The sequence below is a fragment of the Cygnus olor genome, chromosome 1 (assembly GCF_009769625.2).
Source record: "Cygnus olor isolate bCygOlo1 chromosome 1, bCygOlo1.pri.v2, whole genome shotgun sequence".
Lineage (NCBI taxonomy): Eukaryota > Metazoa > Chordata > Aves > Anseriformes > Anatidae > Cygnus > Cygnus olor.
This window is the reverse complement of record NC_049169.1, coordinates 144902527-144929225: the sequence shown is the minus strand read 5'-3', so window position 1 is coordinate 144929225 and position 26699 is coordinate 144902527. Positions and strand designations below refer to the sequence as shown.

At 39.3% G+C, this 26699-nt stretch overlaps 1 protein-coding gene across 3 annotated transcripts; it reads left to right on the top strand.

The window, feature by feature from the left end:
* The first annotated feature begins 207 nt into the window (after positions 1-207).
* On the top strand, positions 208-19983 carry CDC16 (cell division cycle 16). Of its 3 annotated transcripts, none has more exons than XM_040555277.1 (18): positions 208-425; positions 1662-1716; positions 2629-2726; positions 3430-3468; positions 4291-4431; positions 6207-6366; positions 7025-7119; positions 7688-7821; positions 8533-8612; positions 10215-10264; positions 10961-11034; positions 12548-12673; positions 13394-13546; positions 14158-14221; positions 15140-15201; positions 17216-17351; positions 18241-18331; positions 19479-19983. In XM_040555277.1, the coding sequence occupies exons 1-18, from the start codon at positions 378-380 to the stop codon at positions 19736-19738; spliced, it is 1866 nt and encodes a 621-aa protein (XP_040411211.1). In that variant the 5' UTR covers positions 208-377; the 3' UTR covers positions 19739-19983. The 3 variants fall into 3 exon arrangements, with proteins under 3 accessions (XP_040411211.1, XP_040411044.1, XP_040411122.1); XM_040555110.1 differs by having other exon boundaries at positions 209-425; positions 19473-19983; XM_040555188.1 differs by having other exon boundaries at positions 224-425; positions 1665-1716; positions 19473-19983.
* Positions 19984-26699: the final 6716 nt, after the last annotated feature.

Here is a 26699-nt window from a genome sequence, read left to right as displayed (position 1 = left end):
AGCCTGTGCGCCTCTGTGGCACTTGCAGCAAGCATTGAGTTTAAAAACTAGGTGAATGTATTCGTAGCAGGCAATCCCTCGACACCCGCACACCCCCCCCCCAAAAAAAAAAAAAAAAAAAAAAAAAAAAAAACACGCGGCCCGCGGCGCTGCCGGAACGCCGCGCTCGGGGGCGCTGTTTCCAGGGGGGAGGCGGGGACCGCGCGGGCCGGAAGTGAGGGCCGGAAGGGGGGCGGCTTTGGGCGCTGCACCGCCAGGCCTGGCCGGGCAGGCGGAGGGGCGAGAGCTGCGGGCCCGGCTGCGGGCCGCCACCCCGCCGGGACCCCCCTAAATCCCCTCAAAATCCCCCCCCTAAATCCCCCCGGGCCGCCGGGAGGATGAACTTAGAGCGGCTGCGGAAGCGGGTGCGGCAGTACATCGACCAGGTGGGGCGCGGGGCGGCGGCCGTTGGGGCTGCGGCCTGGGGGGGGGGCCGGGGGTGAGGTGTAAGGGGGCGTGAGGCGGCGGCGGCGGGGCCCCCGGTGTGCCCTCGGGGGGCCCTTCTGGTGGGGAGTGCTTCTGGTGAAGGACAGTCGGCTTACAGTGCTGTAGGGTGAGCCACGGGCCTGGGTTGCGCGCCTTTTAGGGGCACTACCCCTTAGGTAGTGCTGTGTGATGGCTGGGAAACACATATCGTCAGTGTCTGCTTCGCAAAAGCCTGCCAAACCTCTGCTCCAAAGGCATAAAGCTGCCCGTAAGGCTGTAAGCAAGCCCCGCAGCTGTAATCCTGCGGGAAGGTGAAGGAATGATCACGGCTTTTCAAGTGTTGCAAGTCCTGTCACTGCCCCAGGACGTCTGTTAAGTGTGCAGGAGGTCCTGGGAAGCATGTTATCCCTCATAGCTTGGACAAGGATAAAAATAAAAAAAAAAACAGTAGTCCCTGCTAATCTTTTCAGACAATAATTCCAACCAGTTTTCTGAGTTTTTTTCCTAGTACCTCAAATCTGATGGTAAGCGTAGCTTAGTTACTAGGAAGTACCTGCAACCCCTGCTCCATTCTCTCCTTGCTAATGTTTTTCTCTATTTCACCCCCTTTTCCTGAATTGTGGGCTTATAAGTCAAGCTATCCATGCAAGCACGTGGGGAATTTCCTTCCTGCTCCCCACAGAGACTACGGTTTGTGTGAAATTAAAGCATCCTGAGTGGAGAATGAGCATTTCTTAATCAAGCATGCTGCTGCAAAATTTTCTTGAAGTGATGTATGTGCTGTTTCTTTTGTGTAGAACTCTTTCTTCCAAAATAAAACAGTTATTTTAATGGGTAGCGTGGGTAGGTTTCATGCTACTTTTTCAGTGACAGCAAATTAACTAATCACTTTTTATTAATTAATTAATATTAACGTATTATTTAGTACGTGCCTTTTGGTCAAACATACCTGCGTTTAATCGAAAATAAATGAACAAGCCCATCTCAAATAACATTTGAGAGACATCAAAAAGTAGTAGGGCTGGCCCTTCCAAACTGATTTTTGAACTTAGAAAGAAGTCAAAAGCGAATCACCATTCATTAGAGAATACACACGTAATAAGACATTAAATGGAAATTATGCATAATATATTTCAAGATAAGCCCAGGACACTACTCTCCAATAAATAATAATTATTCGTGTTATATTTTTACAGCAGCAATATCAAAGTGCCCTGTTTTGGGCAGACAAAGTAGCTTCACTGTCTCATGGTAAGTAAGTGCTTGTTACATTGTTCTTCAGTAACATCTTTCTGGTACCCTTGCTCTGTTTTCTTTTGTTTGTTTTAAGCTTCTTGGCTAAATGTTGAAACTTGGGCTTGGTGCATGTGGCTTTCTGTGATCTTTGCAGGGCTGTTTTTTTCCAAACAGAGCAGGGCCAACCCTGCTTCCCTTTTGAACTTTGTGTTAAAATTAATGTTTGGCCAAACCCACAAGGGAAGGGGTTGGGGGGGAGAAACCTACAGAAGAGAGTGGTAGTTCCCTGCAGGACATGCTGTTGCTGTGGGTGCTCAGGACAAGCAGAACCCGGGTTTGCAGAGCGTATTGATGCTCGCGGTCTCTTTCTTCCTACAACCATTGTCTGCTTGAATTTCTTAAAATTATTCTAGGGGCTTGATTCCCTCCCCCCAAAAAATAGGTTGCTAATAAGTTAAGACGCTCTTAAGGTGGCAGAAGGAGAGCTTAACTTCAAGGTGCAGAAGTCTAATAAGCTGTCGGTGTAGTTAGGTTCCTACTGATCTTCTTCGGAAGAGACGATTCTGGGTTGTTTTTCTCTGCCCTGACAGTGTCCAAGGGCAAGGTAACCTACAGCTCCTGCAGACAGCTTGTTTTAAATCTTTATCACTGTTGTCTCCTTCTCGTGATGCGCTGCTAGTACCAGATTCATTGTATTCACTGTCCAGAACACTATATGATGTCTATAATCTTAAAACATATCGTTTTTCATTTTAACAGACAGATAAGTTGATTTTTAATATATATATATAACACTGGAACTTAATAGGATGCTGGAACAGTGGAAAACCAATGCTCTTCCAGGGAAGCAAAAGTGAATGTTCTGTACGCAAGTGTTTAAAGATATACTATAAATTAATGTCTTATAATTTCTTCTTTATTTTTAAGAGGAACCTCAAGATATCTACTGGTTGGCCCAGTGTCTTTACCTGACAGCTCAGTATCATAGGGCAGCGCATGCCCTTCGATCACGTAAATTGGATAAGGTAAGTCGTTTTGGACAAAGGCGTGGTACTGTCGTTCCACTTATGAACCTCTGCTAACCACAGTGGCTTCTTCACCATCAGAGGTTAAAGTCTGCAGGAAGGCTGATAATAAAACCTGAATACTGCACTTTATCTCAACCAAATATAGCCATGTGTTTCAGACAATATCGCGGTCTTCACTGTGAGGGTGGTCAAGCCCTGGAAGATGCTTCCTAGAGGGGTGGTTGCTGCCCCCCCAGTTGATGCCTTTCAGCGCTCATGGGGCGTTTGAGCAATGCCCTCACTAACAGGCTTTAACGTTCGGTTAGTCCTGAAGTGGTCCATCAGTTGGACTAAGTGACCTTCGTAGGTCCCGTCCAACTGAACTATTTTATGTGTTGGCCCAAGGTGGGGTGAGAGAGAAGAGGAGGAGTCCAAGGATGGGACAGCAGTAGGTATGGGAAGCTGGGGTGTCACTTAAAGTGTAATTACTTCAATTGTCCTTCTGCTCCGCTAATAAGTGTGGCAAGGGTGAATATTGTGTCCTTTGACTATGGGAGTTTAATAGGAGAGAAAGTGTTACAGACTTAGTCATTTTGGTCAGCAAAGTTTTCCTTACGTGAACGGGTTGAAGAAACTACAACCAAAAACAGCAAAAGAGGGAGTCTAGCAGCGTAAGTAAATGTGCTCTCTCTTACTAACACAAATGAAATTTTTCTTCCAGTTATATGAAGCATGTCGCTACCTTGCAGCTAGATGTCATGTGAGTACACATTTTAATCAGTATTAGAAACGTACCAAACTAAATAAAAGGTGCATCTTGGAAAGATCAGGTACCCGAGACACAGCGTAGCTGTGCGAGGATTGACATTCATTGGAATAACAGGCTTAAATGTTGTGGCAGTTGATTTCATCCTTTGACTTTCGCTATGGTTGCTGGAGTATCCAACATGGTGGAGTACCATTATGGTACTCTGCTCCATAGCAATCCAGTTGACCTTTTGTCCAGGAAAGAAAATGCTCCTTTAATATACGAATGTGAGTGATTTTTCTCTCATATCTGCATGTTTGTTTTTAATTGGTAGTAGTCCATCCAGAGATGTTCTTTATGTTTGTGTAAATACAGTTAGCAGCTTTATCCTTCCATATAAAAAGCGATACATAAATGGTAAAATGCAGTGCTTTCACAGCAAAACAGAATCAACTCATAAATTAAATACAAAAATTTGAAATAAAATATTGTGCTTATTACTGAATAAGTCAACTGTATTTTATTAAATCCTGCATTCTCCATTTTTAGAGGAACATCTACTTCTGTGATTGCGTAATGCCAAATAATAAGCTTTTCTGTAGGTGTTAATCCTGTTAACGTAAGTTGTATATTATAGGTGACTGGTAAAATAGTTGATTATGATTATGAAATGGCATGTGTCCAAATAAGACCCTGCATGCCTTAAAAAAAAACTGCTGGTAAGTACCAGTTATAATCTGTGCCTTTGAAATGTGACGCTGGGTTTATTGGTGCTTTATGTATAGATGTTTCAAATCCCAACCTTGTTTTTTACATGCATGTGTTTGTGGCTAGTATGCTGCGAAAGAACATCAACAGGCCCTGGATATCCTTGATATGGAAGAGCCAATCAACAAAAGACTTTTTGAAAAGTACTTGAAGGATGAAAGTGGATTGAAAGACTCGACCACAGACTGGGAGATGTCGCAATCCTCTGTAAGTGACAATTTTTAAACAAGTGTTTTTATAACTGAGGAAAAGAACGTGTGAAGTCAAAAAGTTATTTAGCAACTATATGAATTTGAAGCACGAGGTGTTTAAGCTTTCCTTTCTGGATAACATAACTTTCAGAAATGCTGAATCATTCTCTTTTCAGTCAGAAGTCGGGCGTCAGCTTGCTTGTATGAAAGTAACTTGGTTTGCAAAAATGAAAAGTGCTTTGCAACAACTTTCTGTAAGTTTTTGCAGGCACTTTGCGGGAAGTTCTTGATCTAGCATTGGTTTTTAGTGTCTTCTAGCTCTATACTGCTATTTCAGTCTTTGTAATATAGACTAACGTTTATTTCAATTGGGCTGCAGGTTCTGAGATAGTAAAGCACATTTTCCTCTCCCTCAGGTATTTTTAATAAGAGATTTCCTTAATCATTCAGATGGTGTTCTCAGTGGGACGTTGCTTGTCACACGTGAGAATTGTGTGGCGTTAAGGTGAAGTTTTCTGAAGCTCGGGGAAAAAAATCTGTGTAGGCACCCAGAAGGGGTTGTTTGTGTGTGTAGGCTGAAGAGGCTATGAAGAGTTTGCTTGCCCAGTTGTGAATTAAAGTTCATTAGCTGAAACTACAGTGAGGGTGACTGGCAAACAGGATTTTCCCTGTAAAATTGGAGGAGCAAAATGGGCAAATCATCAATGTGAACTGATTTTTCTATTGCTGCATTATGCAGATTTCATATGAAAGGATTTAAGAAAGAACAGGATTAGACTGAGTGTTGCACCCTAATGGATACACCTAAGGTAGCTCTGCTAGCACAGGTGGTCCTCAGCTTTGGCTGTGTGTTCGTTCTCCTTCACCATTTTCTGTGTTTCATGGTACTCTGACCCAGGTGTCCGGGTGGCCGATTGTTGAACGACTATTTAGTCTGAGAAATAACCCAGTCAAAAAACTCAACTTCATCAGCCCTTATCTTTACAAATGCAGTTGATGTAGTTCAAGAATGCAAAGAGGGTGGATTTGGTCTGCCAAAGGAGGGAACTAGTGAAGTTGGTACCGCTACAAGTAACCTTAAACCAAACTCTTCTTCAGGAATGTCACTTTTTCAATCTTAATTTATTTGCTTGGTTTGCACAGACACTTCTTCTGGAGTAAGAGTCACTGGCCTGTGAACTGGCAACAGTATTTATTATCTCTTTGGCAGCCCCCTAGGCTGTATTGGCTGTTAAAACAGCTCTACTTTTTCTATTATATGGACTTCTGTCTCGTTAGTGTGACAATATAGATAGATAATGTGTAAATATTCTCCAAGTAACATGATGCTAATTCTGTGGCCTTCTGACTGAATAAAACACCCATCCTTGGGAGTTTCGTCTGTGAAAGAACGTGTTCATTATTAGACATCCTAGCACAACTTTAATTTGGTAATAATTACCTTTCACTGCTTTTAGTTTCTGAAACAGTCTGGTTTGTGTTGAAAGGAAGAATTTATTTTTTTCTCAAAGCAGTTGAGTCCATTGATTTGGCCTTTTTCACCTCGACTGAAATTCTTGTCTTTTGTGAAATGTGTGGTTTAAAAGTAAAGAGAGATGAATTGCCTTGGAAGTGCCCGTTTGATTTTTAAGCTCATAGAAACAATATTATATTTAAAAACAGCACTAGAAAACCAGGTTCCATCATACATGAAATGCTTTTTACTTTTCAGGGAGCCCATTTGATTTGTGCTCAAAACCAAATTGCAAACATTGATTCAGTCTTTGACCTCCAGCCCTGCTTTTCCACCAGATCAAGAGCTCTATATGCCTTTTGCGAGGGAAGATCTATGATGCTTTGGATAATAGAACCCTAGCAACATACAGCTACAAAGAGGCCTTGAAGCTTGATGTTTACTGCTTCGAAGCGTTTGATCTTTTAACATCGCACCATATGCTGACAGCGCAAGAAGGTCTGGATAGCAGTATTTCTCTAATACAAGTACAATTTAGCTGTTCTCTAATACGCTTTTTCCTGGATAATGAAGCAGTATTACAAGAAAGAGGGTATAAAATATAAAGTATACATTGCCCTCAGGGGCTAGGAAAATACTAGATGATGGTTATGTTAAAAAGTAAAAGAAAACTTTGAATTGCTGGGAAATTGTAACTGTTCAAATTTATGTTTGGACTTCAGATGTTAGTCTTGCTGTGTTAAGAATTAAAAGGAACAAAGTAACCCAGGAGTCTCATGTGTTAGCTCCAGAAGCTCCCATGCTCTTTGCCTAGCCCAAAACAGTGTTTTTCCTTGTGTTACCAACTTCACAGCCTTTGGATTCACAAAACCCTGTTGGTTTTTGCTACACTATAGTAGGCACTGTATAGCAGAGCATTCTGAGTGGTTAACTTGGATGCGTAGCATAAATAAAAATAATGGTGCTATGTCATTGTTTCATTTAAAAAGTCTACAAGGAAAAACGAAATAAGAATTCAATCATTAATTTCCGTAATTAGTATTACTATGTTTTAGTGCATCTGTACTGTTACTTTGCATCTCTAAGTTCTAATGTTTGACCTTTCCATTTTTCTTTAACGCGACCTTTTCAAATTATTTTTTTTTAATTTACTTAGAAAAAGAACTTCTTGAATCTCTACCTCTTAGTAAACAATGTACGGAAGAAGAACAAGAATTGCTGCACTTTTTATTTGAGAATAAATTGAAGAAGGTAAAACCATAAACTGAATAAAAAGTTGATGCGTTGCATGAAATTCTTTTCTTCAGATGTAAATTTTCTTTGATTCTCTTTATTCTGAACTTTGGAAAAGCAAGGGCTCTGTAGCCCTGGTTATTTTTTAAATTTATGATTACTAGCGTTCATAAAATGATACTTAAACTTTACACAAAACTCATCTTGTTTAGCTTTATTTCTTGAGAAAATACATTAATTATGTAGGCAAAATATCAATTTCCTGAAAATACTACATTATAACAATATTCTTCCAAAATATTTTTTTCTGAAGAGAATATGAGAGCACTGCAAGCCAACTATATATAACTCAATATTCATTTCTACAGCCTACACTTCGTGCATTGGCAAGCATCTTTGATGTTCCAAATGAGCTTTTAAGCATACTGTAAAGAACCACTTGACAAAATACAGGTCCTACGGACTTTAAGTTTCTTAAAATTCATAAACTCAATGTAGGTATATTATTTTTGAACTAAAAATATCAATATTTATAGCATCTGATTTTTAGATTGGATTTGCGCGTTGTGTTTCTTTTGTTTTTCAGTATAATAAACCCAGTGAAACGTTGATTCCTGAATCAGTAGACGGCCTTCAGGAAAACCTGGACGTGGTAGTGTCTTTAGCTGAAAGACATTATTATAACTGTGATTTCAAAATGTGTTACAAGCTTACTTCTGTGTAAGTATACAAGGCAACTTTGAGTTTTTTTTCTGGTAGGATGTAGAATAATTATGACTGGACTTATTGTGACTGGTATTGTACAATTGTACAAATATGTGGTTTGTGCCCAGGAAGATACATTGAATCCCTTGGAACACAGTAGGGGCAAGACTCTGGGGAAAGTTACAGAGAATGCTGATTGTGTGAATTTGAACAGCTGAGTAAAATCATGATCCTGTTGAAGTAAATAACTCCAATGAAGTCATTAAAATTTTACACTTTTTTTTTCCTGAAACTAAATGTTTCCTTTGGCATACTGCTTAATGTTGTAGAGTCTGTTTCCTTAATACAGACCTTGCTGAAAAGTTGCTGTCCAGCCTATGTAACTTAGAGGTTGGATGAACCCTGTTGTCTGGTAGTTAAATTTGAAGTGGCCTGCAAACAAGTAGTATACTGTATTCAGTTTTTCTTTTAACTTTATATTCAGCTTACTGAAATTTTGTGTTAGCCCTGTTAAGCTAAATCAATGGTTATTTTTCCGGTATTAAACCTTTATTGTGCCAGTAATTACATTGCAGTATTACAGCAGTTACATTCTAGTCACAAACGTCTGTCTTATGCCAGAAGTGGTAATTAACTGGAACATTACACGGTATAAAAGCAGCCTGTTTCAAACACATGTTTTTGAAATGCGTATCACAGATTTTTTTTCTAATTTTATTTTTTTAGAGTGATGGAAAAGGATCCATTCCATGCAAACTGTTTACCTGTACATATAGGGACGCTTGTGGAGCTTAATAAAGCAAATGGTAAGAAACACAACATTTAATGAGTCAAAAGAGCACTGTCATGTTTCAATTTTAAAAAGGAATTAAAGATGCCAAGAAACCAGACCATAGTTTAGAAACCGTAGACCACTTTAAAAAAATAATTAACATTTGATATGAAAAACTGCATTTATTTTTCCTCCAACTTGCAGTTTCAAGAAAACAATGGTAAGTCGTAGAGAAGGAAGTTTCAGAGCTGATGGTGAGGGGAGGGAAAGTAGTTGTGCAAAGAATCTTTGCTCGTGATCGTGAGCGTCACTGTCTTTTAACCACTGGCCTATGTAGCCAGAAAGTTTGAGAGATACAGTGCTCCATTTCAGTTCTTTGATTTATGCGTTGATGTGGTCTTCCTAGAGTATCTAGATGTAATTTTCCCCCTTAACAAAATAAAATGTATTAGGATCAACTCTGCAACGGTGTGTATGCTTAGGTGGTTATGCTTTTTCCGTGTTAGAAGACTTTCTATGCTCTCTCCTTGTCTTTGCTATCGTGAAGGTCTCTTTATAGTTCAAGTAAGTTTATAATCAGACACCACCTTTGCTGGAATTACAAGAATAGCTTACTCGCAGCTGGGATGGCTTTTTCTCATTTCAGACTGCGTATAAACATCTAAATCAAGTGAAGAGCTTGAATGTCTTTAAAACCAATTGGAAGATAGAATAAGGAGCTCATATGATTTGCAGTCTCTCAGAGGATGGTGCATTGTATGTACACATAGAGGTCATTAGGTGCACTGCTACTTCTCAATGTTCAGTTAATGTACTTTTCCAGTTACTTTACAGTTAGCTACATCTGAAAATGTGGCCAGTACTCTGATCTTTAGTTTAAGTCTGCCTTGAAGCTTTTCGTAAATAAGCCGGTATTTTGCAAGCAACTTTTCATATTTGTTTTTTCTGAAGCAAAGAGTTGATGCCAAGCACTTCAGAACTGAACTCATTAATACAAGAGCACCATGCTCTGAAGAAATGGTTGTTTTATGTATTGTAATGCAGTTTCCTTTGAAATTGTGTAGGCATTAAAATTGTTATCCTGTATCTGATTACTTCCATTTTTATTAGAAAATCTGTAGTAAGTTTTCTAACAAAAATAGTTCTAGTTCCTCTTAAGAAGTAATCACATAAAATTACTCCAAATAATGGAAAAAATTATTTGCTTTTGTCCTATTTTCATGATATTAATGCGTGGGACTCTAATTTTGAAATTGAGCTAGCCGGTATGTTACATTTTTTAGATATAGAAAGCTGAACTGTGTTCAGCTTTACATTATATATTTAAGTGTAATATACTACAGATATTTACTTTAATGTAATTTAGCGACCTAAGTTGTTGCAGAACTCTTAAGGAGTAGAATGTATAGCTGCTTGTTTGTGTGCTGTGAAGACTTACGTTTGTTTTTTGACTAACTGCAAAAGTATATCTATTTTGAGGTAGTCTGAAGCATTACCACTAAAACAGTTTTGTTTATTGTGTATTAATAACACTAGACATGCTTCCTGTTTTTATAGGAAGCTCAAGGAGGACTTGAAACATCTTAATGTTTTAGCATATTTTAATATTCTTGTCTTTTTTTCTTCCCTTGTGCAGAACTTTTCTATCTTTCTCATAAACTGGTCGACTTGTACCCAAATAATCCTGTAAGTTGTTCTAAGCCTTCATTACCAAGTAGTTTTCTTTAGGTGAAAGCAAATAAAAGTTCTAACATAATAGTCAGTTTGAGCAATAGAATATTAAAAATAAATAAATTAAAAAATCTTTTTCTGACTGGAGCTGGTGAAAATTGTTCATTCTTTTTTTCTGTATGTTGTAATTATATTAAGGTGGATTTTGTTCTTAAAGTACCTGTAAAACATTCAACATGAGAAATTCACTTTGCAATAATCATTTAGACAGTGCTACAATAATAAATGGATATGCCTTTCTGGGCAACCTATTGCAATGTTTGATCACCTTCATTGTGAAAATTGAATCCTTTTATTCAATCAAATTTTCTATGTTGCAACTTGTACCCACTGCCTCCCATCCTGTCACTGTGCACCTCGTGAGAAGAGTTGCTCTGTCTCCTGTATTCCCTACGATTAGATAAAATTGACGACAGCAATAAGCTTTCCACTTAGCCCTCTTTTTGGGGCTGAACAAACCCAGGTAGTGACATACAGCTGCCAGCAGTTCTAGCTTGTCTGTGGTGTAAAATAAATTCAAAAGCTGACTGTGATTTCTTTGAAAACATTCATAGCTTTTATAATTGTGTTCCCTTGTTACTTATCACCTATGATGATGCTTTACTAAAATCAGTGTGATATATCTCATAATACTCTATTTTTAATGTGTAGGTGTCATGGTTTGCAGTAGGATGCTACTATCTCATGGTTGGCCACAAAAATGAACATGCTAGAAGATATCTCAGGTAAAACTTGTTTTTCTAGTTTTCTTTAGTGAATGTTGTTCATTTGCTAAGTAGATATTTAACATCCACATTTGTTGATAAGCTCATACAGTAAGCAGACACCTTGGTACGCTGGTTACTGCTAAAATATTCCTTTTGTTTATAACCTGTTTCTGGTATGGCAACTTAGACCTCAACCTTCCAGATACTTTAAAAATAATTTAGAGGCTTACCTGGAATTTCTCGCCGCTTACTTTCCTGTTATTGTCAGGTGTCATCCCTGCACTCACTTACGATGCCAAGCTAATTACAACTAGGTAATCAAGCCTCATATTTTTAGTGTGAGGATACTCAAGCATTCTCCCCGGTTCAGGTTGCATATCTAAAAGGGAAGAGTTAGATAGAAGTAGACAGCCAAATGGCAGGATTTTCTGTCTTTGCACAAGCAGCCTTGGACTTCTCAGGTGGTCAGTCAGTCTGTTTTCTGTATGTGTATTGATTGTCAGCATGGGAGTGCAGAACCTCGCTGTGAAGTGACAGCATTTGTTTTGGTACTGTAAGCCTAACTGAAAAGCCTTAAACCAATCTGTAAGGCTTCCATTTTTCTTCTGGAGCCCTTTAAAGACTGGCAATGTATGTAAAGATGAGTCACTAACTTAGACTATTTGAATGCCTGGTTATTCTGAGTAGTCTGTTTAAATTCCTGGCAATTATCAATGTGCTCCGTGAAATTCTTCAAGAAGTTGTCCTGAGTGCCTTAAGTAGTTTGAGGGGTGAAATAAAGAACATCGTTATTAAATATGAAAACATCCTTAGCCAGGAAGGTCCTATATATGTGTTGGGGGAAGAAAACCCCACAAAAGTCAGGGTAATCTTGGCAAAGAGGGGAAAAAAGGTCTAGCGAGAGTAGAATGGTAATGAGATGCCTGAATTTCTTGGGGAAGAATGATGGCGTACAGCTACAAAGTTAATGATAACTGGACTAGGCAGTAGTTTGTTAGGAAAGCATCTGGAGATACCGTGGATAAAAACACCAGCTCCCATATCCCTGTTTGGGAGTCAGTAGGACATCATGCTGAACGCGGTAGATGGTACGTCTGGGCAGTGCCCAGTAGCGTGTAAAGAAAGTATCATTCTGGTTGCTCCAGGAAGAGGCATCTGCATGCTGATCTCTTCCTTCAGATCTTGCAAAAGGGCTTACCTCAGCTTAGCACCAATTAGGAAAACAAGTTTATTGACAGAACGTGATCCTTCTCTTATAAAGGCCTTTACAAAGCTGTCTCGTAATGTGTAACTGTTGACAAATCAACATGTGTAGAGAACTCAAGATGCATGTGAGGCATTTGAATTGAATTCAAGAGAAGGCAGCAAATGAGCTGTTCAGACTTTTAAAACGAACTCCACTTACCAGCGGTCATTACAGAAGATTGTCATAATAGATATCTCTGTCACACAGTATTGTAACATAAGTAGTCATCTGAAGCAGATGGAATTTAATTTCAAACGTTTGCTTGTGATCTGCTCTGTTTTTTAGCAAAGCTACTACACTTGAGAGAACCTATGGACCAGCATGGATAGCATATGGACATTCATTTGCAGTTGAGAGTGAGCATGACCAAGCAATGGCTGCGTATTTCACAGCTGCACAGCTCATGAAAGGGTATGTCAAAAATATCATTCAGAAAAACTAAAGTTAATCCATAAATAGTATAGAAAAATTAACTATATCACAGTAATAAACAGTATATAAACAGTAGGTATTTATATGCAACAACTCTCTGGTAGAGAATAAAAAGGGGTGGGGGGAATAACTTCATCTGTATTTGACTGCATTATTTGTACTTGATTACTGTTGTAGTTTTGGAAGTCTAAAGTCCAAGTTTTTATTAAGGTAATCTCTATTCTAACTGAGAGTTCTCTAAAACGTGTGAATCGTGTGTTCGTCTTACCAGATCATAAAGTGCTGTATAACAGTATTTTGAACAGCTGTTTCAGGTTGCGGAGAAGGTTGTAAAATGAGTAACGGACTAACCACGTCATATTGCATATAAAACTATTGTATTTGGATGTAGTTATTTGTAAATGTAATCCCATTATTATTGCTTCTTCCATATTCCGTTTGCGAATGAAATGTAGGGAGGAAACTGGGGGGAAAAACCCTCAGAACTAAAGCACTGAGAAAACACATGCATGTAATTCCAGGTTAAGTTACAATTCATGTTGGAGTTCAAATTTTTGTCAATAGCTAACAGGTAGAAAGTCTCTTTAACTGCCCCTTAGGTTAGCAGTCTTTTCGCTTAGATGTACGTATGAGAACACGTGGTGTTCCTTTTTAGTTTGTGACACCGTTCCTGATGAAGTTCATGAATTTTCTTCCTAGGTGTCATTTGCCGATGCTCTACATTGGACTGGAATATGGTTTGACCAACAACTCCAAGTTAGCTGAAAGGTTTTTCAGCCAAGCTCTAAGCATTGCACCTGAAGATCCTTTTGTTATGCATGAAGTCGGAGTGGTCGCGTTTCAAAACGGAGAGTAAGCTTGCAAAAATAGTCTTAATTATGGATTATTTTGAAATGCAGTGTGCCAATGTATTTATTAATGTACTTCTATTGAGCTGTAGAATACCAAGTTTCATTTGGTTTTAGTTTAGGTAGTGTTTAACCTAAACCCTTGCTATCTATTCTGTTCTTCCGTGTTTAACATTGAACAAGGGGAGAATTTCCTGTTAGAGGAATGAGAGATTATCTTGTGTATGCCTGTTGTTGGGTAGTTGCATGCCCTGAAAAGGTGTCTCTCTGCACCCACAAGTGTACAAATGCTATAAAATTTTGTACAGCAATGCATCTAATCAAGTCAGAAGATTCCAAATATATTTCAAAAAAATATAATGGATATAAAAACTGTTTAGTGAACGTTCTTGGTTTGCTTCTGTTTTTTTTAACTTTGTCTCGTCAGCTGTTAAGATCACACGACAAAGTGAGCAAAATACAGCTGAACATAAATTACTATTTTTTTTTACAGATAATTTAATTCATGCAACAAGTAATGTCAAAGAAGTGTTGGTTGTAATACAATTTCTTCATACTGCTGATGAGAACTCTTTGCTAATTTACTTTTCTTTCCTCCCCACCCCCAATATTTAGCTGGAAAACTGCAGAAAAATGGTTTCTTGATGCACTGGAAAAAATCAAAGCTATTGGAAATGAGGTGTGTTTCCTAACAATACACATGATCATAAATTCATAAAACTCCAGCATGATCATAAATTCATAAAACTCCAGCAAGTTCTGTGTTTTGTGACAGAACATTATGCTTGTTTTAAGATAGCTGCAATAAGTCCAGTGCCAGGTCCTGCATCTGGGCTGGGGCAATCCCAAGCACAGATACAGGCTGGGTGGAGAATGGGTTGAAAGCAGCTCTGAGGAGAAGGACGTGGGGGTGTTGGTTGATGAGAAGCTCAACGTGAGCCGGCAATGTGTGCTTGCAGCCCAGAAAGCCAGCTGCATCCTGGGCTGCATCCAAAGAAGCATGGCAAGCAGGGCAAGGGAGGTGATTCTCCCCCCAGTCTCTGCTTTCATAAGACCCTACCTGGAGTCCTGCATTCAGCTCTGGGGCCCCCAGCACAAGAAGGACTTGGACCTGTTAGAACAAGTCGAGAAGAGGGCCACAAGAATGATCAAAGGGCTGGAGCACCTCTACTATGAAGAGAGGCTGAGGGAGTTGGGCTTCTTCAGGCTGGAGAAGAGAAGGCCTTGGGGAGACCTTACAGTGGCCTTCCAGTACCTAAAGGGGGCCTACGGAAAAGCTGGGGAGGGACTCCTTGTCAGGGAGTGCAGTGACAGGACAAGGGGGAATGGCTTTAAACTAAAGTCTAGATTTGGATTAGGTAATGGGAAGAATTTCTTCACTCAGAGGGCAGTGAGGCGCTGGCACAGGCTGCCCAGAGAAGCTGTGGATGCCCCATCCCTGGAGGTGCTCAAGGCCAGGCTGGATGGGGCTTTGGGCAGCCTGGTCTGGTGGGAGGTGTCCCTGCCCATGGCAGAGGGGTGGAACTGGGTGGGCTTTAAGGTCCCTTCCAACACAAACATTTTGTGATTCTGCTTGAATTGTTGCATTATTTTTCAGGTAACAGTTGATAAGTGGGAGCCTTTATTGAACAACTTAGGACATGTCTGCAGAAAACTCAAGTAAGTGACAGCACAGGAGCTACCTTTATCTGGAATACTACACAAATGTGTTTTTGATAGGCTTCCTTCTTATTTCCATCAAGATTACGTAACATGTGAGAGCAATGTAGAAGCACCTTTTACCTGTTGATTCTTATTTGATAGAAATTCGATCATAGGCTTTCAGATTCTCAGATGGGTTTAAACTGAATTTAACTGGCTGCTGTCCCAGTCCTGACATACTTGACTATGTCCAGTGATTTAATTGGCTTACAGGTGGTTTTGTGCTGATTGCTTGGATCAGTGCTTAGGCGTTTATTTAAGTGCAGTGTTCAGTGACCTTAACACAACAATAAAATGTTACTTTGTTTTTTAAGATAAGAACTAGTTCATATTTCTATTCTAGGATGAGAAAAAGGAAGTGCAAAGAGCATATGAAAGCTTTAACAGTTTTAACGTGGAGAAATGTTCTCTCCTTAATTACTTTAATCTGATTTTAACTGGTGTTGTCTCTTGCATTAACCACTACCGTATGTTTTTTTTGTCATGGTTTTAATTGTCCAGTTGGTATATGCTCTAACTTTTGTTTCTGAGTTGCTAATGAAAGTGATTGTGGTACATATAAGTCGTGCTTCTGCTTTGACTTTGGAAGGAACTGCTCTGTGCTTGAGTTGCTTGAATTCTTCATTTTCATTGGGAAATACCAGTATATAATAGTTACCTGTTCTTCCAAAACCAAACAAAAGGCACTGGTTTTGTAATTTATTTATGATTATCATTGCAGGGTGTGGAGCTTTTTTTTTTTTTCCCAAATGCATACTTCAGTTATAATTTCTTAAATCTTTTAATTTCTTGCAGTAATTTAGTAACTGCTTACATCACAGTTAGGACAACGTGCATTTTGTTATTCAGGTTCAGAAAGCCAGCCTAATGCGTTTCTACATCCTTATAAGCTATCTTTCAGGAAAATCAAGATGTGAACTTTAGGCAGCTGTACGTATTCTTCAAGAAAATAAAATGTCCGTAATAATGGATTTTAGTAGTGTTCATAATGCACATTATTGCTTTTATGAAAAACTTACTAGCCATATGTCTGCTCACTAGCACTATGTAGTTGAAATTTGAAAGCAGCACGTTAAAGTACGCTGGTAGTTAATTGGACAGCTAAATAGTATGAGTGAAAATAAAATTCAGACCGAAAGTTTTGTGCAGCAGGCAAACAGCCGCAAATTTTTATGCCTTGTTACCTAATGCCCTTTGCAAGCATCAACAAATGAAGTTGTTATAATGTCATTACAATTAGAGACATTAAAATTTCTTCTGAATAGACAATCGCTATCCTTATTTTTAATAGCTTGCGCTAGGGTGTTAAATGTGGCAGTTTAAGTTACCAGAGTAGCGTCGTACGGCACATTTAATCCTTGGTTTTTAAAATAACAGGTGCAATAAGCAGTCTAGCTAAGAGAATTTTCAAAGAAAGTGTGGCTAGTATTTGAAAGAAATTCTGGATATGTGTAAATCTGTTTTTTTTTTTGTTTTTTTTTTTTCCTGATAGAGGCAGCAGCAAAATGGAAGTGTTGGAAGTACCAGTGTATGCAGCACTTAAGGGTTGTGAAGTATCTGCCTGGGGAGCTTTTCTCATTTTGAACAATGAGTGATTTAGTCTTATATTGCTCCTTTGCTCCCCTGGGGAGAAAAATGAGAGCTACAGAAAGAAACCTAATATTTCAAGGAGCAACATTCAACATCTAAAGCAATTTACCGTATCAAATTGCTAAGATCCTCTCCAAATGGGGCCTAGCTGCAGACAGCTGTTGTGCTACATAAGGGGAACAATGATTTCTCAATTATGTTGAGGAAGAAAATTATCAATATCCGTGACTCCCGTGCATTCTTTTATGTTAAGAGTATGAAGCAATAATTTTAAGGTTCTTGACAGGATTGCCTGCCACTGAGTTAAGGAAATGATCAACATAGTGCAATAAAAACCTCTTTCACCCTGAAATAATAGATATTCTGGTTTTAACCCTAACAGGAAATACGAAGAAGCACTGGAATACCATCGCCAGGCACTAGTACTAATTCCTCAAAACGCTTCTACTTATTCTGCCATTGGCTACATACATAGTCTGATGGGCAATTTTGAAAGTGCAATCGACTATTTTCATACGGTATGTAACAGGCTTAAGGCGCTGGTAACAGATTCTGTATTTACTGTTTCATTCTGTTCCTGTTTTGAAACAGAGAACCAACATTTATTCAACCCCTAAATTAATTTTGATTTTCTAATCTTAGTTTAAAAAAAGAAGTCTTCCTAAGTTTTCTACTGATTAGGTTTAAAAAGAAAGCTACTTTTTGGAACATTGTAGTTGGCTCCTTCTTTCTTGTAAACACTTAATTGAGTTGTATGTACGTAAACTTTTCATTCTCACAAAGTGATTTGAAATACTTCCAACCTAAGCCTCAAAGTAGAAATTCTACAGTAAGTGCAGCTTTTAAAAATGTGCCGCTTTCTGTTGCCTTGGATTTGTCTTTATTATGTAGTAATTGTGTTTTACTATTTCCAGGACAGTTTTGGTGATTTCATGTTTTCATGGAGTAACAGTGAATTTTTCTGAGTCTAAATTTTCAACGTTCGGGTTGATTGGCTTGAGAATTTAGCTGTAGTTCTATTTACCTAGAAGCCTGTAGTACGTAAATTTAGTCGTAATTACTTAAGCGTGTCTCAGTCTTTGATTATCGATTGTAGTTTAGCTATATGTATATAATTAATTTCCTCACAGGTTTTAGAATTGTTATTCTAGTATATTTTACATCATGATTTGTGAATTATTCTGTCTGGACACGTGTCCATTTCTGGTTTTATTTTTGTGTTTTGCTTTCTTCAGCCATTTCATACGGCAATATTTTGTTTGCACAATGTTTTGCATTTACGGTAAAAACTGCATTGATTGCATTGTCGAACATCAAAGCAACAAACAGAATAGTGGACTTAAGACGTAAATGGTTTTATTTACAGCTGAATAATTTTTACTTGTGTGTTTTTTTTTTTTTTAACAGGCCCTTGGTCTTAGGAGGGATGACACTTTTTCAGTCACGATGCTTGGCCATTGCATAGAAATGTATATTGGTGATTCTGAAGCTTACATTGGTAAGTCCGTCACTTACACTGACTGCTAAAGTCATTGAACCCTTTGAGAGAAGTCTTACTCTTACATCGAGAAAAGTCTGTCTACCATTAAGGCTGTGGTGTGATCTGTTTACATAAATTAACTGAAAATAGAATATATATATATATTAAAAAAACAACAGAAAACCTAAATCAGAACTGATCGGTGTTTGCAGATGACCATTGTTTTTTGTAAGCATCATGGAAGTAGGTAATTCTTACTGGAGTAGAGAAAGCAAGTACTTTGCCATTGGAGGCACCAATGATGATTTCTTTTATAAAAAGTATTGATTGCTTAGAAAGCTTAGAAACCAGTGAGAGTGGAGGGGGTGGGAATAAAATAGAAATACGGATTAAAAAATCAGAGATCTTGATCTCAGCTAATACTACCGTGGAGTGATATGGGCGAGGTATTTTCACAATATAGAAACTGTGGTCTGTGAAGACAGGAGGAATCCTTCTGCCTTCAAAAACAGATCTTTACACATGGTTTAAAAAAAAAAAGTTCTTCATAACAGTAATACATTATATTGCTGTAGCCTGAGATATTGCGTGGAAGTTTTCCCCCCGACCCCCCCAAAAAAAACAACTTTATAGCAACATAATTCTGCTTCTTTAAACTTAATTTATCAATAATGAAGAAAGTTGATGTCCAATCTGCATGATAATAAGCTGAAGCCATTTATTCATGTGTTCTTTGTTTCTCCAGCATATTTTTCACGCAGTTGAAGCAAACGTTTCTTCTCAATACTGTCTTGCTCCATATATAGTCAGTTAACGCATACAGAACCACCATGCGGCTGTGTGCTATACATTGATGCAAACCATGATGCATGTAACTTTAAACAACAAGAAAACCCTCACAGGGAAGGGAATTGGCAATTACTTTTAATGAGACTTCAAATCTGAATCTTACTTAGTATGTTGTGCTTCTTTTTTAAATAAGGAGTCCGGATTCTGTCAGACCAACTCTATTACAGACTTCAGTCATTAAGCAGCAACAACAGTTTGCTGTTCTGAATACGAAGAACTATAATAGTTTTAGTAGTTGATGATAGCTTTTTAAGATGCATGTTTGGGCGTGTTCACATGGAATAAACTAACGGTTTGACTGTTTTCCTAGGAACAGAAATCAAAGACAAATTAAGATGTTATGACTTTGATGTACACACAATGAAGACATTAAAGAATATAATTTCACCTCCCTGGGATTTCAGAGAATTCGACATAGAGAGACAGACTCTGGATGAGAGTGGTATAGTAACATTAGAAACATCACATCAGAGGAAAAGTACGGATACCAGTCGTCCATTGGAAGAAACATTTGAAATTGAAATGAATGAAAGCGATATGATGCTAGAAACATCCATGTCAGACCATAGTACATGACTGTAAATTCTGGTAGAGGGCTCATTTTGTCAGTGTTTGTTTTAGCATTTTTGTTACGGTGTTACACTTTCAGGAATTTGCTATTTTTATATGAATTCAAACTGCTACACTGTACCTAACACCGGAAAAATAATGCTTGCCTTAAGGATGATTAAAATATACATGATGGACTATTTCCGATTTTATTATTTCTACAAAATTAATCATACGTGATGAAGTAAAAAAATAAATTCACATTATGTTTTTAAAACTGTTTACTCATCCTTGTGTCTGCCATCAGTAGGACTGAAGGTTTAAAAATAATACTTAAAAATGGAACTGTTTACAATGTGCTGAATGGAATAGCCAGTCTAATATAGTAATTGTGGCTTCTGAGTTTTCATCCTGTCCGTGAAGAATGCGTTCGTAGTAAGTGACCAAAAAATTCATGAGGTTTTATACTTAATACTTCATAAATGTGTATCCCTTTACAGAGTGATTTCAGTGGTTTTCCATCACCTGACTCTAACTGGGCATACGTTAAATTGGTGACAAAGCATGTTAGGTTGTTATACTTTCTCCTAACTATTGCTGACTTCAGTTCTTTATCATTCTTCTGTATTGTGCTACTGAAAGATCATTTAAGAACTGTTTCTGGTAAGGTGACTAGACAACAACCATGAACGGCAAAAATGCTAAGATGAATCAGTGTTTCCTGCAGTTGCTGACATCTGTGACATTTTTCAGTAGTGTAACAATCAAGTTGTAAGCCACGGTGTACTACTTCTTGAAGGGACTGTAGTCACTCTTTTTACACACAGTTGTTCTGTCAAGGCAAAGGATTAATGGAATAATACACGTATACAGCTTTTACAAGTCTCTAAAGTGGTATTTTTAAATGTCATCGGTTCACTGAAAAATGATGAAGTAAAGCATATGTCTCTGAAACAGAAGCAGTGACTTGTCCAGCCACTAAACAGAATAGGATGTTTGCCTTCTTAGCATGAACGTTGAACATATTTTGTGTAAATTTTTCCCTTCCCTTCTTGCCTGTTCCACATATGTCACTGTGAGGGGCTTAAAATTAAAAACTTAATGCTACAAGCTGTCATAATGTTTTCTTCTGTGACTTACAGCCAAGTTTTGACATTTAATGAATGAAGAGGTTTTCTGAGGTTTAGCGGTCCAGACTTCAGTTGGAAGTACTTCAGAGCTCAAGAACTAGCAATTTTCCTGTAGATATTTTTTTTGATGAAATAAAAAAACGGCTAACCTGTGTTTTAGCAAACTACAATGGTCAGTCTAAAATGTTATTTCTGCACTGTATTTCAGTACACTTTTGTTAATATTCACACATTTTCAATTATACTTTTAGCACAAAATGTGTATGTTTGGTTATCTTGATACAACTTTCATCTACTTTAGTGGGGGCAAGATGTTAAAAAAAAAAAAACACAAACTGATATGCTTGTGTAATTCAGGGAATATTTCCTATACTTTTTTGATGCTTTACATAAATATGAGGAGACAAGGGAAATAAGTTACAAAAGTAACTATATGGAAATCTTCCCATTGTTTTTTGCTCTTTAGCAGTCTGTCTTCATTAATGATCCTATTAACTAAGACAGATAATAAGTTTAGTTCTAACTTTGCTGAAGAATGGATATCAAAGAATGGGCTGTTCCTGTAATAATAGCAGGTGGTTTGGGTTGTTTTATTGTGGGTGTGTGTATGAAGAATTTGCATAAACTGAGATAGAAACTAGTACTCATCCCATTACATCTGCCTCAGAGCTCACTGAGTTTTCAGTGGCCAGGTTCTGAATCCAAAGGACTAAAGCTGTTGGAGACCATCACTTGGAGAAATTACCAGGTGGGAAGGCTGTCACTCCTTCATCTGAGATACCTGGCTAGTGAATTGGAATGATAATTTCCCTTTTTTCCCCTATTCTTTGCTCACCTGCTTGCTGTGCTGCTCAGAAGGATGTGACTGAGTGTCTCCGTTCTTCAGCTCTCACAAATCCCCAGCTGGAACAGGGAGACTTCATTATACAGGCTGCATATGTAGATTAAACCCAGGGCATTGGCTTTTTTTCCTCAATATCTAGGCCTTACTGAACCTGAATGCAAATTCTATGCAGACCTGCACTTTAAAGTTTAAGGGTATTGAGTGAAGAACAGACAGGGGAAGAGCAATCTGTTAAAAGATGATGGGTCCAGGATCTTCCCTTGCTTTCCTGTTCTGGTGATCCAAAAGGGGTAGGCCTGTGGGTATACAGAGATTGAAACAAAAAATTCGTAGGATTCTGTGATACGCAAAGACGTGGAGTTTTTTTTAAGTAAGATTTCTATCCATTACAAATCACCACTAGCAACAGTGCTTGTGATTAATAAGGCAGATGTGTATGTGGATAAAAGCTATTAGATGTTCCTAGGAAATAAGTGTGCGTGTATGTATGTCAGATACTAAGGATATAGTGCCAATTAATAACAGAAGTTGATGGTAGTAGAAAGGTGATTTGAGTTGGGAGAAGTCAGTAATCTTGCAGTAGAAATGTTTTGAGGTTAATTATAGGTTCAGCAAACTTACTAATGAGTTCCCTGAGAATACAGTGAGAATACAGATAACAAACTTACCAATGTTATAGAAGCAAATAGATTTGATAGATTATACTTTTATACATAGTCTGTCATAAGTATAGTACTGATATATACATATTCATAAAATTAAATGCCATCAAATGCATCAAACAGATCCAAGAAAGGGGAGGGCGGTGCTGCCTAAAAGCAATCTCTGCAGAGACCGACCGCCAAGGGTCAAAACAATCTCCAAAGAGACTGACCACAAAGGGTCAAAAATTATCTCAGATGAGACCAAACACCCCAAGGAACAGTCCGACAAGGGGAACGCAGCACGGGGCAGTGTCTCAATTCAGAGCAAAACGCCATGGTGTCGTGCGGTGTGGAGCATCATAGGGCTGAGGAGTCGATGTTTCTGCTGAGGTAACCGATATAGGTCTTTGCAATTTTGGTCTTTGCCAGACAGACAGAAATGTTTGTCTTCCTTCATTTTCTTTAAGTAATAATTTCATTTCCCATGTCAATTCCCGCTTTCTCAGGTGTTCATCAGCCTCTTGTTTCATTTTTATTAATATTAGGATTTTATTGATATTATTCAGGATGCCTCCCGTGCTGGGTACTCTGCCACTCCTCAAGGACGTCCTTGGTCCCCAGGCTACGCTCCCTGGCTGAAGGCCTGATTCTCAGCCTGGTTCCCTGGCTGTTTTCAGTCCGGCAGACATTTCTCCCATTTGTGATTAGTATTTTATATCCCAGCTTTCCTAATTATCGCTGGGCTGCCTCTGTAACCACTCCCAGCACCTGTGGCTGCCAACACGGGATTATAGAGAGGTCTGGCTGTGGCCCAGAGACAGCGTGAGTTGTTCTAGGGCTCCACAGAGGGAACTGCTAGGGCCAAAGTTACTATCCCATGTGTTAAAACATGTGGACTGAAGTACGTGTCAACACCAATCCCATATTTTCTTGGACTTAGAAAGAAAAGTGTATTAAAAAGTTTATTTCCTAGCTCTAAAGCACCTCACCCAAAGTTTCAAGTTCTGGAAAGAAAAAAAAAAAAAAAAAAAAGGACAGGCCATGAGTCTGGCTGAAAAAGGTCTTTATCCAAGTGGGATATAGGGAAAACAAATAACTCAGGAAGCATACACATCTTGTGGCCATCATCTGATCTCTTTCCTTTAGTCTGTCTGGGTAAAAACTTCATAAAGAGAGTTTTCTTTTGTTTTGGTATCTGGCAGTTTGTGCACGTTCAGATGACTTCTAGTGTTTGAGGTACACTGGAGATCTTTCCTGGGCACACTACTGTTAAGATTCTCTGAGGAGCATGTCTCAACAGCTATTGTATTACGTAAGTTTCATCCTTTAAAGGATTTCTCTTTTTTTTTTTTTTTTTTTTTTTACATCTGTTTTATGCATCCTGAATGATTGTAACCGAGGAGACCATCTCATTAATAAAAAGAAAGGCTCGTTGCAGTACCCAGAGCAGCCTGAAGGCTATTACAAACAGACTCTCAGAGAGCTGAACCCTTTCTCATCTATAACATATATACATATATACATAAACTAGAGCAGGTTAATCTAATTTTCTAGTAAGACATCATGGCAAACAATTTCTACATACACGTTGGCCAAATATTATTCTAGCAAGTCAGGCCTTTTGTCTAATGTCAGCCATGGACATATGCCTCGGGTTGTTTCCATTTTCCTATGTTTTCACTGACAAAATAGTTTAAGATTGATAAAATTTGATATGCTTTCCTGTCCTCTCCAGTTATGATCTGACGGCATGTTGGCTCTGATGGCCATGCTGCTTTGTAGTATTTCTGCCCTGCCCACGGGAATCTACTTGCCCCTGTGCCACTTCCGCAGTTGTGGTAATACAAATTTTTGTGTGCTCGTGTTGTGAATGAGATCAGGGAGCTGGGCTAGCATTTTAAAATCTTTTCTCTATCTGGTCATTTCTCAGGTTCAAAGACAGCAAAGCACCGTGTTGGTGTCATCAGTGGGGCAGAGAGGTAGGAGCGGGAAGAAAAGGATGGGATGCAGAAAACTGGTGTTGCTATATAGGCAACATACCATGACATTGTGCCTCTACAGATATCTGCTGAAGTTTGTTTTGTTTTGTTTTGTTTTGTTTTGTTTTGTTTTTTTTGGCTGGCTGTTGCTAGCCATCATTTATTGGCATCAAATGTTACCTAGAAGGAAACATATGCAAAGTGTCCTAGACTGTGAATGATTTTTCCTGGACAATAACAGAGGAATTCTTGATAAGGCTTGGCTGGGTTCCCAGCCCTTTAGGCAGACACAATTAGGTTAGAGTTTGTAATCTGATGACGTGTGTCTCTCAGACAGGACTTCAGAAAAAGTTTCTTCATCTCTCTTCTGTTGTTCAGTGTTTTGATCTGCTATTGTTCTGTCCAAATCCACATCTTTGTACCTGCAGCTCCTGCTGTGCCCTCATCTTCTGCACCTCCCAGCACCTGTCCTGCTCCAGTCCTGCTCTTGCCTGGACTCTGCTTCCTCGACAGTGCTTGGTGCCTTTCTGGGTTATTCTGGCATTCTGATTTTCAGTTTGGCTCCGGTTAAACTGAGCATTGTTCTTGTCCTCATGAGGTCTTTGGTTATTAATTTTGGCCAGACTTGACCTCAGATTCTTGACCCTTGCTTCTGGTCATTGCCTCAGCTGGCTTTGGCCACAGGTACAAGGGACCAGGTCTTGATCAGGCTATCTTATTCACATGTCTGCAAAAGTGATATCTTACACATAGCCTGCTCTCTCACTTACAAGGATCAACCTTGTCCCATTGTGGGGGGACCTGACTGCTGCCTCAAAGGTTTTCAGAATAGGTTTAAAAAGTCACAAGGTGTTTCTGCAGATAGTTCCAACTGCTTCCTATGCTCTTCCCAACTACTGTTGCCTGAAAGATTTGGAGAGGAATAACACATTTCAGAGTTTCCTTGGTCAATGCCACCTTCTTTTACTATTCCACATCAAAACACCTATATCCTTTGTGCTGTGGATGGCTGTTTGAGGACTGGCAATGCAGCGGCATCTGAAGATTGGCAATGACCCTGTGTATTCTGCTTGAATTGCAGGCATTTTTGCCCACTCTGCATCATTTCAGTAGCTCCAGAGGAGTCCATCAGCATGCCTGCGGCCTGGACACTTACTTCAGAGTTTGCTGTGCATCTGTCACTGTTCCTAGAAGCAGTCCCAGACACCCCAAAAAACCTAGGAACTCCAACTGAGTTCTCTAAGACTCAGTCTGGAGTTTTAGAAAGCAGGCATTCTCTAATTGCGGCACCTGACGCATCGCTCCACCTAGTGTATGTGCCAAATTGTTCAAGCTACAGGGGTTATATACAATCAAAACATATATGTTCATCAGATTTCCAAGAAATAGTTAACATATTCATACTACTGCCTATAGCTCATTAAAATATGTAAATGTCCTTGACGCATGCACATTTGTTTCCACTGGTGGTCTTTTGGGGGTCTCTAGTAGTTGTCAGTATACTAACCTAAGTCATTTACATATCCAAGGCCCTATGTATACCATGAGTTCTTCACCTATTCTTTTCAGGCACATCCTCCAGGCCTGGGTTATTCTGCCCCCTTCCCCTGTCCTGGGATACAATTCTGCATGGCCTTACAGATAAGGCTGACTAATTAGTGAGTAAGGTAACAGCAGAGATACAGAGTTTCTAGACTTCCTTCTAACTAAACATGGTAAAGGTTTGGCCTGCCTGCTCATAAAACATTTCAGATTTGGTTCTCATATTCTACCAGGGAGAGAATGGCGTGTGCTTCTGACCAGTTACCACGCGCAAACAGCAAGGACAAAGGTCTCCATCCTAAAGGCTTGGGGCAGAGTGGCTGGAAACCTGTGCAGAGGAAAAGGATCTGGGGGTGCTGACTGATGCTGGCCTGAACGTGAGCCAGCAGCGTGCTCAGGTGGCCAAGAAGGCCGACAGCATCCTGACTTGTGTCAGGAATAGTGCAGCCAGCAGGAGCAGGGAGGTGATCGTCCCCCTGTACTCAGCTCTGGTGAGGCCGCACCTCGAGTGCTGTGTTCAGCTTTGGGCCTCTCACTACAAGAAGGACATCGAGCCCCTGGAGTGTGTCCAGAGAAGGGCTACGAAGGTGGTGAAGGGTCTTGAACACAAGTCCTGTGAGGAGCGGCTGAGGGAACTGGGGTTGTTTAGTCTGGAGAAGAGGAGGCTCAGGGGAGACCTTATTGTTCTCTACAACTATCTGAAAGGAAGGTGTGGGGAGCTGGGAGTCAGCCTCTTCTCAACAGGTAACTAGCGATAGGACTAGAGGGAATGGCCTCAAGTTGCACTGGGGAGGTTCAGGTTGGAACTGAGGAGCCATTTCTCCTCAGAAAGAGCAGTCAGGCACTGGG

Bases quoted from the DNA above. Each gene is read 5' to 3' on its own strand.
- CDC16 (XM_040555110.1), top strand. From the start codon at position 378: ATGAACTTAGAGCGGCTGCGGAAGCGGGTGCGGCAGTACATCGACCAG. The intron at 3,469-4,290 runs GTGAGTACACAT...GTTTGTGGCTAG, and splicing joins ACCTTGCAGCTAGATGTCAT to TATGCTGCGAAAGAACATCA. The intron at 4,432-6,206 runs GTAAGTGACAAT...CTTTTCCACCAG, and splicing joins GGGAGATGTCGCAATCCTCT to ATCAAGAGCTCTATATGCCT.